Below are 13,845 nucleotides of genomic sequence, written 5' to 3'. Positions count from 1 at the left end.
GCGCAGCTTAGGTGGAAGGCGAAGAAGGCCTCCTTCCGGGGGGGCCCGAGCCATCAGTGAGATATCTCACTCTGGAAGGGCTCCCCATCCTCAACAACCCACTACCTGGACTTTATTCAAATGCAACTTTCATTTCCCCTGATTTACACAGGTTGAATGGGTGTAACACGAGTACGACTTACAAGTATGAAGTGCAGATCCTTCAAACACTAAAACTAGCTAACATTTAGCATACTCCATTGCGTACTTATAGCACCCCAACTGAATATGTAGCATCTGTATCCCCAAATACAATTAAGATTCCTTATCCACCCTAGCCCTTCCCCTTCCTCCCTCACCAAGCTCCTCCACCATCAATTAACCCGACTCTCCGTCCTCTCAAACCCCCAACTCATCCTTTCCTAGCCAGACTCCCCAAATCACCCTTACTACCCCATTGATGACAGAAAAAGCAAAGTTTGTTCTTATGAGTTTGCTTTCTGTTTGTTCTTCTTATTTTCCACTATGAGAGTTATCAAATACCCCTGATTTTTAACAGATTAAAATACGTAAATTAACAATGGACTAGAATCATTATATTTTTTAAAATCGAAGGCTAAATAGCTACTTTGAGTACATGGGCCAAAAACTGAAACTAATCTATATCATAGGGGCCAACTAGATGGATATCAGGATATTCATATATAGGCTTACATATAGAAGAAGTGTATATACACAAATTGCACACAATTGAGGATCCTTTGATAACTGATTAAGTCAAAAGCATACCATTATCCATAAGGCCAAGGCCAAATTTAGACTGATAGATAGCCCTCATTGACAAGACAATCTTCCGATCAATTATTTCCTCCACTAGCCTTTTCTTTCTGCGATCATAAACCTAACAAGTGCAGGATGCAACATCAGAAGCCATCAGAGGACAAAAGCATGTTCTAATTCCCATCCCACTCTGCTCAGAAATTACACATAAGGCTAAAAGAAAGAGAGAACAATTGGAAAAAAACCAACATCCAGTTAGCCGAAGTTGCAGGGTCATTTTGCCGAGTTGTTCTTTATGAGTTTTACATGAATACAGTAAATGAACATGGGGAAATAGGTGAGCCCTCGGAGTGAGTTGGTAACTATTTTCAAGAAAAATAAAAGGAGAAGATTCAAAAGAAGGTGAAAGGAAGAAATCATATAAGATCCTCGGACAATTCAAAGTAAATACTTTCGCCAGCAGTGGGATCATACGCACTTCAGAATTCATAACAGAACCCTAAATTAATAAACAGGGTGAAAAATACAAATATAAAGGCCCGAGAGGCTTGCACAAGAACTTGTAAGAAGACAAGGCAACTAAAGCACACATCAATGTCTTAGATCCTTCTGCCAGTTTCTATAGAAAAAAGGTTGCTCCTTCCATATATGTATACCAGAAAGGTGAGAGACATTTCTGTTGAGGGGTGGAGTGAGTACAAGAGCATACCAAGATATGTGATGCACTTGAACCAGACCTTAAACCGATATCATAAGTTGAGAAATGGGCCCATTCACTCAGTTTGAACATCCATCTACGCAGAATTATACAAGTATGTGAACTTCAACATTTCACAATAAAATCAGCAGAATTTCAAAAAATATAATTTAATAATTATCAAGACAGAAGTAATTTTATTAGGAAAATTAGAACTCGAACTGTTGCGTAGTTCTCACCCACTTGAAGCCTCCTTCTCAGTCAGGAAGCCTCCTGTCATAACCTGATTCCCAGTCCCCTCATCAAAACACAAGGTCATATGAATCATGCTGTTCAACCCATCCGAAACTTCAAGAACTTGGCCACAAACTGGACAGCAATTGATTAGTGGTTCCCTACAAGAGAAGAACATTGAGTCTACAGGAGAATAGAAGACCATGAAGCCAATGACAGAAGTATCTATATCTGCCAGAAAAGAAAAAGTAATTCAATGCAAGTAATTGTAAGATGTCATGTATCTTCACTTTGAGGTGAAGAACTCTGGACAAAAGTTTAGGAATGTACAAAAAAGATTTTGACAAGATGACACCAAATTGAAAAGTTGAAACTACAAGGAGGTTTCTAGTCATCCCATATCTACTCCTCATGTCCATTGTTAAGGATATAACTGGTTTCTCATTAACAATGTTTCAGGCTACATACCACCATATAAAAGGTTTAAAAGACAATAGTGATTTCACATGATAGAGCATGATATAAGAAGTAATCTCTTTTAAGCTAAAGTCAAGCCAAGGAAAAGGCACACGTAGGAACTTTTTGCTTTCATCCATTTTATTCCTTACTAACTACCTTCAGTTTACTTCAAGTGAAGCATCTAGATTTATCATACGTCATGAAGTTCAGTACTTCATCAGAATGTTCTCTTCTCTTTAAACAAGGGAGCCTTTTGCTTATATTTTTTGATGATCGCTAATAGTTTTCACTCTAAGCATATATTTATTGGGATGTTATCTTTAAGAAATGAAGAGCCTTGTGCACCTAATTTATGATGATGCCTCACATTTTTCTTTCTGCAGAAGATACTATTTATAATTTTGAATAAACCCTTGCAAAGACACTGTGGAAACTTCATATATAGCAATTTAACTTTTCTCCCCAATTTTTTAGCCAGACAACCATGAATGAACAAATGGAAATCATTTGAAGTTTGCATATGGTATTAGGTCTAGAGAATAGCTTTGTTTCTTTTTCCGTTTCTTTTTCCTTCCTTTAATGAACATAATAGCTTTACTAAAAGATTGTCACACATTTTTTTCTTACAGATTGTCACACACGTTGATGCCAACAATTAGATGACCAAGATGGAATAGGGGGTTTGCTTTTTGTATCACTCAGTATGTACAAGCAGTTACTTATGCCCATTTTGCTATATCAATAAAATCCTCAAAACTTATCAGAAAGAAGAATTAGACGAACATATATTGAACATTAAATTCTCGACTTTTTATCTGAAAGAGTTGTTACGTTTGAAGTTTTCACAAGTTCAAATGCGACCTTCTAGGTCTTAGGAAGTTTTTTCTAAATCCTGTAACTCGTTTCGTAAGGTGTTAAGGCGTGTTTACCACCTTTGGCTTTAATTAACAAAGACAGCGGCAGTGTGAACTTTAAGCACAACATTGAAGGAAAAATGCAAGAACTTTCAAAATAGAGTTGCATAATACAACCCCAACTGGCAAGTGCCTTTGGTTCAATGGTCCACTTTGCTTGCCCTAGAGTAGCTAAGAATTCAAATAAATAAAAGAACTCATGTAGATGCTGCAGTTCATTAAATTTGAGCATTGAAGGGAGTACTACAAAAAGAAGTCACAACATTCCAGGCAGGCAAATTTTACGAGGCCTTACTTTTCATGTTGTATAGCCAGAAGGGTGGCTAGCTCATCCAAGCAGACAACACCATCCCCATTTCTGTCAGCTTGTTTGAATAGCTCCTCTTGCTGACAAACAGAATAAAGACTCCTAAGCTATGGAGTCTTCACAAAAAATACAAGATGTGCCTTGGTTTTAATAATTACAAAAATTGTATCTAGAATTCTTAGCTGGTTTAGGTGCTATTCAAATTGCATTTACATTATGTTGAGAAATGGTCATTATTGAAATAATAATATGAATAGGATGTGATCTGAATGAGAATAACTTGTTATTTGAGAGGATCTATAAAAACTACAGTGAGAGCTTAAGATACTCTACAGATGCGAACCTTCTCAGCTGCCAGCTTATTTCCAAACGCAGCAATCAAATCAGAGAACTCAGCCAATGACAGCTCTCCATCTTCATTATAGTCCTGCAAAGAGCAACAACTCCCTAATAACTAATTCATAAGTCATCTCATTACCAAATAATAATAACTTAATGACAACAGAGAAGCAAAACTGAGATTGTGTATATTATTACAAACTGAAAAAATCATCCACGCATTGTAAACAGATGACCGTTACTTTCCCTTTACTTTATCACTTTTAGTAATAGCAAGAAAGGAGTGCATTATTTGGTCAACCTGGTCAGAACTCAGAAAAAAACAATAGAACTTTCGGAGGAGTGAAGACTCCAGCGTGGAAAGTCAAAGTGACAGAGGAGGGGATGTTCCACATTGAACTACACAAAGAAAAACAATTACTTTCTGTAGAGATAAATGGATGGAATTTTTGGATACTTAATGATAACTTCAGTAAAATTGAGCATGTCTTGGTGTGATAGGCAATAGGATGATCTTGATAAGAAAAAGGAAAGAGAAAAGATTGAAACAGTTCGTTTTGAATTATCAAGAAACTAGAAAGAAAAGATTGAACAAGGGACACGCCTATATAGGTGAGACAGAGCTTCTAGCCAGCTTATACTGCAAATTGTTCTTCAGAAGGATCCACTAAGAGAACACTTTCACCTAGAATGACGGCATAGGTAAAATTTTCACATACCACTATAGATAAGATGCGCCTAACAAAGCTTTTCTCTGTGTCAACAGGGTCCTGCCAATAAAATTTAATCGCATATTTGGGATCATAGCCGGAAGCAACCTATTCAAAGCAATTAAAAGTAGATGCTCCCCAGAGAATACGAACCTCGATGCAACATGAAATAGATATACGGCCGACAGTTGATGTGGATGATGGGTCTAACAAGTCAAAAACCTCAGTATCAGAACTGGAATCCTGCAAGATAAGTTATTCACTTAGCATTGGGCTAAGAGTTGATCTGAAATGATGGAAAACCTAATTTCATGATTAGGGGCTTGGCCACACTAAGCAATCCAAATTTGGACTTACTATTCAGCAGACATAGATTAACCACGAAAAATGTGGGATACATCTGGAAGCATAGTATCATTTTTATGTAGATCCCTCTGACAACAGAATAACTTTCTCCAAGGTTGCAAACTAAGGAATGCAGCTCCTAACACTACATCAACATTTTTTACAAGCCAACGGGTTTCTGTTGATCTTTGCGAGTAAAAACTTCTAAAATCATCATTTTACGAATCTACATCATTATCGATATTAACATCCTTCTTCTTGCATTGGTAGACATCCTACTTCTGAACATATGAGACTCGGAGGCTACTGCTTTATCCAAATACTTGATGAAAGTAACTGCTGTTTGAAGGGGTAACTTTTAAAATGCTACTAAATCCAAGCATAGTGAAGGCTATGTTGCTTCCATCTTTGGATTTTTTGGTCAAGCGAATTGCTTTAAACAAGTTTTTCCAAGTTCTTAGGACTTGTCAAAAAAGACCACCTTTTGTCCACATCTCATCATAGCTAACATTAAATAGGCAAATACACAATTGATATAGGGCACAATCATAAAGAAACTTAGATCAGTAAACTTTATTGGAAAGGATGATTCAAAATCTTTTTCCACATGGTTAAGTGAGTATAACTTGAGGAACGTGTCCTTAACAAGTGGATTTGGCATCTCTTCGACAGATGTTTTAATCTTCTCTTTGACATAACCCTTTTAAGCAAAAAAAAAAAATGAAGAACAGAAATTTCATTCTGTCAAAACTTTAACTCAAAAGAGATGATTATTACAAACAAGAAAAACCCAAAACTTGCACGGTTACATTACAAACAATTATTCTTTAGTTAGCAACATAAACATGACATAAGTGCCACTTGTTGCAGATATTTTGTTTCAATCACAAAAGCAACTCACCTGAGAAAGAAATTCAAGTAGATCTATCTCACAGTAACCAATCAGATTGTTCTTGGAAAGCCTGTTGGTCTGTAACATGGATGAAATAAATCAGTGGTGAGTAATTTTTGAGGATTTTCTCTTTTCATAATGACTCATAGGATAAAACCAGTATTGGCATTTCAAAGTACAACATCATGCAAAGATGAAAATTAAACAACAATATCTTCCTCGTGAGGTGTGGTGTTAAGGAACAGGATTGGGAACAAAAATCAACAAAGAGCTTTCTGCTTCCAACCATATCAAGATAAAGGAGAGGCTTAATCTTTCCCCTGAGAACTGTATATAAAATCCCAGGAAGCTGTAGGGCTACATAATTCATGGATGATTCGGTAAGATAGAAAGCATATATCCTAATTTTTGTTTTTACCGATAACTTTCTCAACATGAGACCATGGTGATCGGAAATTTTCAAACTCCTCAATTCAACTTCATGAGACCTAACATGGTCAAATATGAAATATACAAATATTGAGGATGCTCTTTGATGCATTGGCAGCATTGCAGCACCTAGGTTGGACATCCAACACAAGGTTTAGCTTTTATAACTTAATGAGGTATATTGCATTATACAAAGTTTTTCACCATCAAGGAAATGCAAAGCACAAGTGATAAATTTCACAGCCATCAGTACTACCCACCTCAAAAACAGATATTCTTGCAATATGGGCTCCATGTCTTTCCAAAAGAAGCTTTTTTTCCTATAGGAATTAAGATTGAATAATATCAGCAAAAGCTCATGACAGAAATAGCTCATAAATTATTGTTAAAGAAAAACTAAAGAAGGTCAAAAATAGCTTCTAGAACTTGTCATTATCCTCTCTAGAATTTGGGTGTGTTGGAAATATACAAAGTGTCCCATCAGGTGTATACGAGCATCAAGGGGTCTACAAAAATTTGGGCTATTCACACATAGCTGGCACATTGCCTGAAAGTTTTTGGTTGAATGCTTAAATTCTTAACCAATTACATTCTGAGCTCCATTGTAGAATTCGGACCTAACCATTAAGCACATGGCATCACAATAAACTTTGATAAGCTTGCAGTTTCACCTTTAATTTCAATTTCACATGTAAACCCTAGCACATATGGAAAGTTGATAGAGATATACAATGTCCCACCCACATCAGATGCAGTTCGAGAGGAGGTAGACAGGCTTCCAAAAGAACTCATAGAGATCTTGGGCTATTCACTCATTTCTTAAGATTTTACCTGAATTATCAGGTTTTCTCACGGAGATCATAACCAAGAATAAAACACCCTAATGCAATGAGATGGATCAACCAAGATTAGTGTGTACAAGAAGATCAGAATAAAAATCCCCAGGATTGCAGGGTCAGTGCACGCCCAACTGTAACTTGCATAACATAACTAGACTTCAGTTATCATGCCTTACTTAGCTTGACAAATGAAAGGTAAGTTAAGCATAGAAAGATCACTCAATGCCTACCCACATGGAAATTTTGCATGTACAAGGACTAGAAATCTATATTTCTATAATCGCCATAAACATCTTAAATAAGTATGTGTGTTTAATCAATGTGGGAAAGCAACAATAATTGTGGCCTAAAGGGTTTTATCTGCTATGTGTGCATACTATGGATTAATCATATTAAAAATATTAAAAGGAGAGAGAATATGGGATTTCATTGTAAATATATTTTAAAAATACAGTGTTTACTCACTGAGTTCCAGGTCGGCTTGTCAGTTCTGCAAAGAAATAAAAACAAAATGGAAGAAAAAAAAAAACATAATCACTAATTTGTGGTGTAAAAGGTAGGAAAACTGAGCACAACTATAACTTTTTTTCTTTGTCCTACATTATGAATGATTGGAGAAATGTGTCACTGACATCTCCTAGGCATGAAATTGTATGTCTTTTCCAATTCTTAATACAGTAAACATGCCGTAGCAGATTGATAAGAATACCAAATAACAAGGAGATGGAGTACTTCTGTGCATATCATACTTGGCATATTATCATTTTCTGAAGAAATACTGATCCAAAGCAAGAAATATTCCAAAGATAACAAGAATCTTAGAGAATGTATAAATTGTGTTACAGAACTATACAGCACATCAAGCGAATAATGCTCTGAACTGTTGTAAGATAGCATGCACAAGTTCGCCCGTTGCAATTCCAAATGAAACTTCACTTTTCATGTCTGTTACTATCAGTGCATTTTGAAGTATCCCAGGCAGGTTTTAAGAACCTAGTCAAAGTTCTAGCTCTTTTTAATTTACACAGTTGTCTGGCTCCAACAAAATAAGACCCATAGGTAAAACCGAAATTTCTACATAACTAACATGTTCACATCTCAAAAGCCGTTTTGTTAAACAAAACTATGTCATAACTGAACTAATTCATACTATTTGTTTTTTATCTTGTAAACTAGAATAGGTAAAAGCTAGTTTCGTTTTTCACAAATTATCCTCAAATTGTTCAAATAATTCAAAACAACCTTTGATTACTGTACCCACACCCAACATACTGAGCAAAAAATAGCATACGCAAACTCCACCTCCCACCCCCCCACCCCCCACACACTCAACTATAACTTTGGATTACAAGAAGTGGCAGAAGTGAATTCTCCAAATATTTATATGCAAAATACATGTTTTTATCTGTGTGTATTACTGGGAACATTGTTCAAGACACAAATTCGATACCAAGCAACTGTCTGCAGGCACAGGTACTTAACTGGTCAGACACATGGGTGCGAAAAGTTTGTTCACCAAGAGAAATACAAACTAACCATTTGTCCTTGAATTTCATCTCTGCCTGAAACAAAGTAACCACAACTTCATCCATAAGTTTCCAAAACTTAATAGACACAATAGGTATAACATTTACCAGATTGTGTACAAAAGTTTGGAAAACTTTGTAGAGCTACATTCTGCATCTTTCAAAACTAACATAAGCATACATATTGGCACACAAAACATTAACATATAAGTATTCCATCTATGAGAGTAAGTGTAAAATTTTGTAAAAGTCACTGGAATTAATAAGAGAAAGCTACACTGTGTCTTTCAAAAATCTAAATAGTACATGCATGCATAGGTATTCAATCTACGAATTTGTAACATTCTAGAAATAGAAAAGTTACATTCTGTGTCTATTCAAAACTTATATATAAGTATACGTATTACATTTGCCAAAATTTGCATAATTTTTTGCAAAAGTTGTATAAATTAGTTATCTTTTCAAACTTTAAATGTATGTATAAAATATGTATTCACACGCAAGACATGCATATACGCATTACATTTACCAGAACATGTATAAAATTGCAAATTCGTAGAGATTAGTTGCAGAAAGTCACATTCTCATTCTTTTCAGAACTTAAAAAAACGCGCAAGTACGAATTCGCACGACCGACATGCCCATATACGCGTTACATTTACCATTCTGTGCAGAAAATTCAGCAAATATTTGTAGGAATCAGCTACAGAAAGTAAAACTCTGTACCTTTTCAAAACTTACGCCTAGAAAATATTCAATTTTTTTACAAATTAGGTAGAGAAAGTTACAGTGATGATCCGGATGAGAGCGATGCCAGCAAAATCTTCCTCCTTTAGGATTTTAGAGGTGTAAGAATGTGAACCAGTGGTGTGAGCACGACTACGGCGACGGAAATGGTGACTGTGCAAGTGAAGCCGTCGACCGAGTCTTCTCATCCGCGACGGTTTCGAGCCGCCGTCGGCGGAATCGCCGGATGAGGAATCCGATTTCGAGCTCCCGTGACCCATTCGATGTGCCGCTGGAATTGCCTAGTGGATTGGAGACGATTGAAAAAGTAGTTAAACAAACGGAAATATAAGAATATAAAAAGATTGCTGAATTGGGTTAATATATCGAGTATGGTATATTAGTACATTAATGGTGAAAACTTTAGACTTAGACCACTGCCTTTTATCGACTTGGAGCTGGTGGAAAAGCTGACGTGGACTCGTCTTTTTCCACTTTGGCTCTTATTGCCAATTGGCTACATTATGGGTTTTGCTTTTTTTTTCTTTTTCCTTTTTGGCATTACTTCTGCTCCGTTGACTATTGCCAAGCGGAATATCTTTTATTTTTTAAAAGTATTATTCGAGCTTCTTTTTAGATTATTTTACTGGAGAGATATAATTTAATCTTAATGCATGTGCAGAATATAGTCTGGTTTAGTAAAAGTTGCAAAAAGACATGCAAATAAATTACTTAATTCTATCTCATATGATAGGGTATATCATCCATTAATTATCAATCATGTCTTAATGAGTAAGTAAGCTCGTAGCAAACCGAATTAGACTAATGGTATAGATAATATCAAAACTAAAGGTGTGCAAAAAGATAAAAACCATTATCCGTATAAATGTGGTAATATTTTCTATGGGTCTTAAATTCGTTATTTGATCACAAATATTTTAATTGTGGGGACGCTCTCCTCCTACATGTCTACATAGGGACTGATATTGCAATTGTCAGTTACCTGGAAACCCCCCCCCCCCCCTGCAATTCCCGTTTCAACATTTCATGTTATTTCCCAAGGAATTATTGTCAAAGGAGAGACTTTGACATGTGGGATGTTATCAAATCGTTTACCAAATAAAGGAATAGAAATGCATTCTATTTTTCCTTGAGAGAGCTCCTTTTTGTGACTTAAGACAATCGAACACACGCATAAAAGAAAAAAATTATGTCAAACGAAGGCGGATGTAGCATACGAATATCGAGTTAAATTGAATCCGGTACTTTTTACGAAGAGCATATAATGTAATTATTAACTAAAATTGTAATAAATAGTAGATCTGAACTCATAATTTTAAACATGCAATATGTTCGATGCTAAAAAAACTTACAGATTAAACCCATAAAACTTATATCCTAATTCCGCCTCTATACATAAAAGAGAGTTATTTGACATTCTAATTAATAAATTAATCTTCTTATATAAATAGTGCAAGATATTAATTCTCTTCAAAATAATAATTAGAGAACGTTATAACCAACAAAATGTCAAAAGTTCGATGAAATGAAAATAATGTCTATTATTTCAATTCAATGAAAGTTGAATTACTGCGTATTATTGGATATTTTGGCGCCTTGTTGGTTTTGGTTAATGTGTTAGTTCAACATAGCACATGAGGAAAATCCATAGTCAGGATTTGAAGTAAATTGAAAGATTTGACATCCCCCATGTAACGCTTATTGTAATTGAGGCGAGAAAGAAGCTAGGGCCTGCTAAGCTATTCATGAGCACTAATCATCAGCTAAATTAGTTACTAGTCCACCAAAATCCACATCTCTTCTGACTAAACTGGTGGTGCAAAACACTCAAAACTTTTGTTATAATGATTTATGTGAAATATGTTATGAAACAATTAGTGTGGGTCTCGTTTGTATTCTTAACTCCCACGACTCATGGCTACTATTACTCCTCTCGGTAATACAACTCATTAAACCCGCAACTTTTCTCTATAATGTTTATATGTTGAAGGGAAATAGGAAACATTACCACCAATTATCCAAATTTGTTTTTTACAATTATATTAAATGCATAAGTGGCATAAGGTTTTTGGTCTAATTTGAGATAGGCATAAAAGGAAAATATATACTGTCGGACTCGGAGACAGAAAAAGACGACAAGTAAAGCAGGAAGACACAAATTGATTCTGTCAGAGAAGAGAATGGGAAGACTCACAAGTTCGCTACAAAAGGGACAATGAAAAAGTTAGCTGCACAAGGGAGTTAGAAAAATACAAGGTCAAAATAGCACGGTATAGCCAGTTTTCGGACTGGTCATTCAAAAATAGTCAGTGTTTGTCAAGTCATTGAAAAATAGTCACTATTTTGCTGCAATAGAGACCGATCTAGTATAATATACTGGAGTTCGGTGCACTTGTGTATGAACTTCCAACCGGTATATTTTGTTCAGTATAATATACTAGAGATTGGAGCACCGGTACTCCAAACTCCAGTATATTCTGCAAGATCGGTATATTATACTGGAACTCCAGTATATTATACTGGAGTATTTTTCTGAATTTTGAACAGTGTTTTCGTTAAGATTTATCTTTACATGAAAAGTGGCTAAATTTCTATTACTTTTGAAATTGTGGCTATTTTTGAATGACCACTTGTAAATCTGGTTATTTTTGAATTTCTAAGCATAAAATTTGGGTCCATTTGTTTGTTGTACTAGACCGGGTAGAAATGACATCAGCTAGCCACTTTAAAGGGTTGTTATTAGGAATTAGCCAATGCATCCTGAATTTCAGTTTTTTAGTTTAATTTTTCAGGATAAAAATGTCCTAAATTGCCATGAAGTTAAGATTGTTAGTTTAAAATGTTACGACAAAAATGAGTACGTACTAATCTCTGAATAGCATCCCTAATACTAGGTAGCCACTTTTAAGCATCCTATTTAAAATATATTCACAGTTACAATATATTTAAAGATTAGTCAATTACCTCAAACTTCAGGACACGACATCCTGAAATTTAAACCTCAAGGTCCAAACTTCAAGACATCGTATCCTAAAGTTCGAATATTATGTCCAGAAATTAGAAATTAATGTTCTAAATTTTAAATTAGCAGTTCAGAAATTTAGATCATTTAGTCCTGAATTCCAAATTAGCAGCTCAAAATTTAGGATATGTAAATTCAGATTACTTAGTCCTGAAGTTTAGGCAAATTAGTTAATCTTTAAATACATTATAAATTATAAATATGTTTTAAATAGCAGACTTAAAAAGTGACTACTAATGCACTTCCCTCAGGTTTGGGTCATTGTCCTTATGATCAAATTAACTCTATTCATATTTCATACTATACAATTTGTTTATATTAATTAATCTTGATATGTATCCACTTACTTCAAATCTATAATTCTGTCTATAAACAGAAGTATTTTACATGTGACAAAGAGGTATAGGAGATACTAATTGTTTCTTATTTTTTAGACTTAATACAAACTTTATCTTCCAACTTGTATGGAAACTTTTTTGACACACTTATTCTTTGACAGCTTTCTTTAGACGCTTTAATTTACCAAATTCATGCCTAAAATCTCCATTAAGACCATTTCGTCATAGAAGGCCAATGGCACATGCTACTCACGTGCGGCATGTGTCATAACGTGAAAAAAGAAAAGAAAATAAATTAAATTTTCTATAACTTTAACATACCTCTAATTTTCGTATTGAAATAAGATAAAACTTTCAAGATAATTACCATGCTGTTTGTGCTGCCATCCAATCCATTTATAAAGAGGTCCGTTGTATCATTCTTCAAATATTTCTGTCTTGGATTCCCCTTCTCTTTTACCATTTCAAATCGAGTCTTTTTCTGCTTGACGGTGAACTTGCTATACCAGAAGTATATGAGTAGAAATAATAGTGAAAGAATTGAGAATCCCACTTCCCACCTCAGAAAAAAGGGAGCGTGCTGCTGAATTGTCATTATTACCAATTTGGAGTAGAACTTGCTTTTCAACCAATTAGAGTTTACCATATCTTGATATTCTTGGAGTACCTTAGATAATGAAAACACCAGAATGAAAGGGATCGCGCGCCAATTTAAATATGTAGCCGAGTTTGACAAATGAAAATCAACGCAAGACACGACAGGGATCAAATCCCAACTAAGTAAAGAAAAGAAGTTGCTTTCATGTTTTGATAAAGGGGAAAAGAACATATATATATATGGAGGCTCAACGACTGGATGCATGTGCATCTTCGGTCGAGTCTAGCAAAAGCTCTTGCTTATGAAGAACATAAAATTGGCATGAAAAAAATTGGAAGAGAAATCGATTTATCTAGTTTAATAAAAAGCATAGGGAGCAAGTTTGGGTTGCAAGGACAAGGAGATAACCTATATTATTCCAGAAATAATATCATCCAATTGATTTTGCTTTAGAACCAATGGAAACGGATTTTCTGAGCCGGCAAACTCAAAGGTCATGAAAAATCATGAAGAGAAAGATATGCCATAGTAGGGACAAATTTTAAATATTGGATTACTTAAACAGTTAAACTTCGATAGGATTTGAGTAACAACTTTCACATGAGGTAGCACGAACATTGAATTAGAAATATCCCTGTCACTTGTGAAATGGTTGTCTTTAAAGAGTATTTTTCAAGGTATATTAAATGT

General features: G+C 35.0%; 1 protein-coding gene across 1 annotated transcript in view; it reads right to left on the bottom strand.

The window, feature by feature from the left end:
* Positions 1 to 13,845, bottom strand: part of LOC107786650 (phosphatidylserine decarboxylase proenzyme 2) — a 25,573-nt gene extending 11,728 nt beyond the window's left edge. The window contains exons 1-13 of the mRNA XM_016608163.2: positions 12,925 to 13,845; positions 9,239 to 9,478; positions 8,407 to 8,486; positions 7,390 to 7,414; positions 6,346 to 6,405; positions 5,666 to 5,734; positions 4,573 to 4,662; positions 4,429 to 4,479; positions 3,714 to 3,797; positions 3,359 to 3,450; positions 1,696 to 1,851; positions 1,469 to 1,553; positions 769 to 880 (exon numbers count right to left, since the gene is read on the bottom strand). Of these exons, the coding sequence (XP_016463649.2) occupies positions 769 to 880; positions 1,469 to 1,553; positions 1,696 to 1,851; positions 3,359 to 3,450; positions 3,714 to 3,797; positions 4,429 to 4,479; positions 4,573 to 4,662; positions 5,666 to 5,734; positions 6,346 to 6,405; positions 7,390 to 7,414; positions 8,407 to 8,486; positions 9,239 to 9,478; positions 12,925 to 13,425 (1,645 nt within the window). The 5' untranslated portion in view covers positions 13,426 to 13,845. The remainder of the gene's footprint in view (positions 1 to 768; positions 881 to 1,468; positions 1,554 to 1,695; positions 1,852 to 3,358; positions 3,451 to 3,713; positions 3,798 to 4,428; positions 4,480 to 4,572; positions 4,663 to 5,665; positions 5,735 to 6,345; positions 6,406 to 7,389; positions 7,415 to 8,406; positions 8,487 to 9,238; positions 9,479 to 12,924) is intronic.

The sequence above is a fragment of the Nicotiana tabacum genome, chromosome 7, assembly GCF_000715075.1.
Source record: "Nicotiana tabacum cultivar K326 chromosome 7, ASM71507v2, whole genome shotgun sequence".
Taxonomy (NCBI): domain Eukaryota; kingdom Viridiplantae; phylum Streptophyta; class Magnoliopsida; order Solanales; family Solanaceae; genus Nicotiana; species Nicotiana tabacum.
The sequence above is the reverse complement of the archived record's forward strand: the minus strand, read 5'-3'. Positions and strand labels throughout refer to the sequence as shown.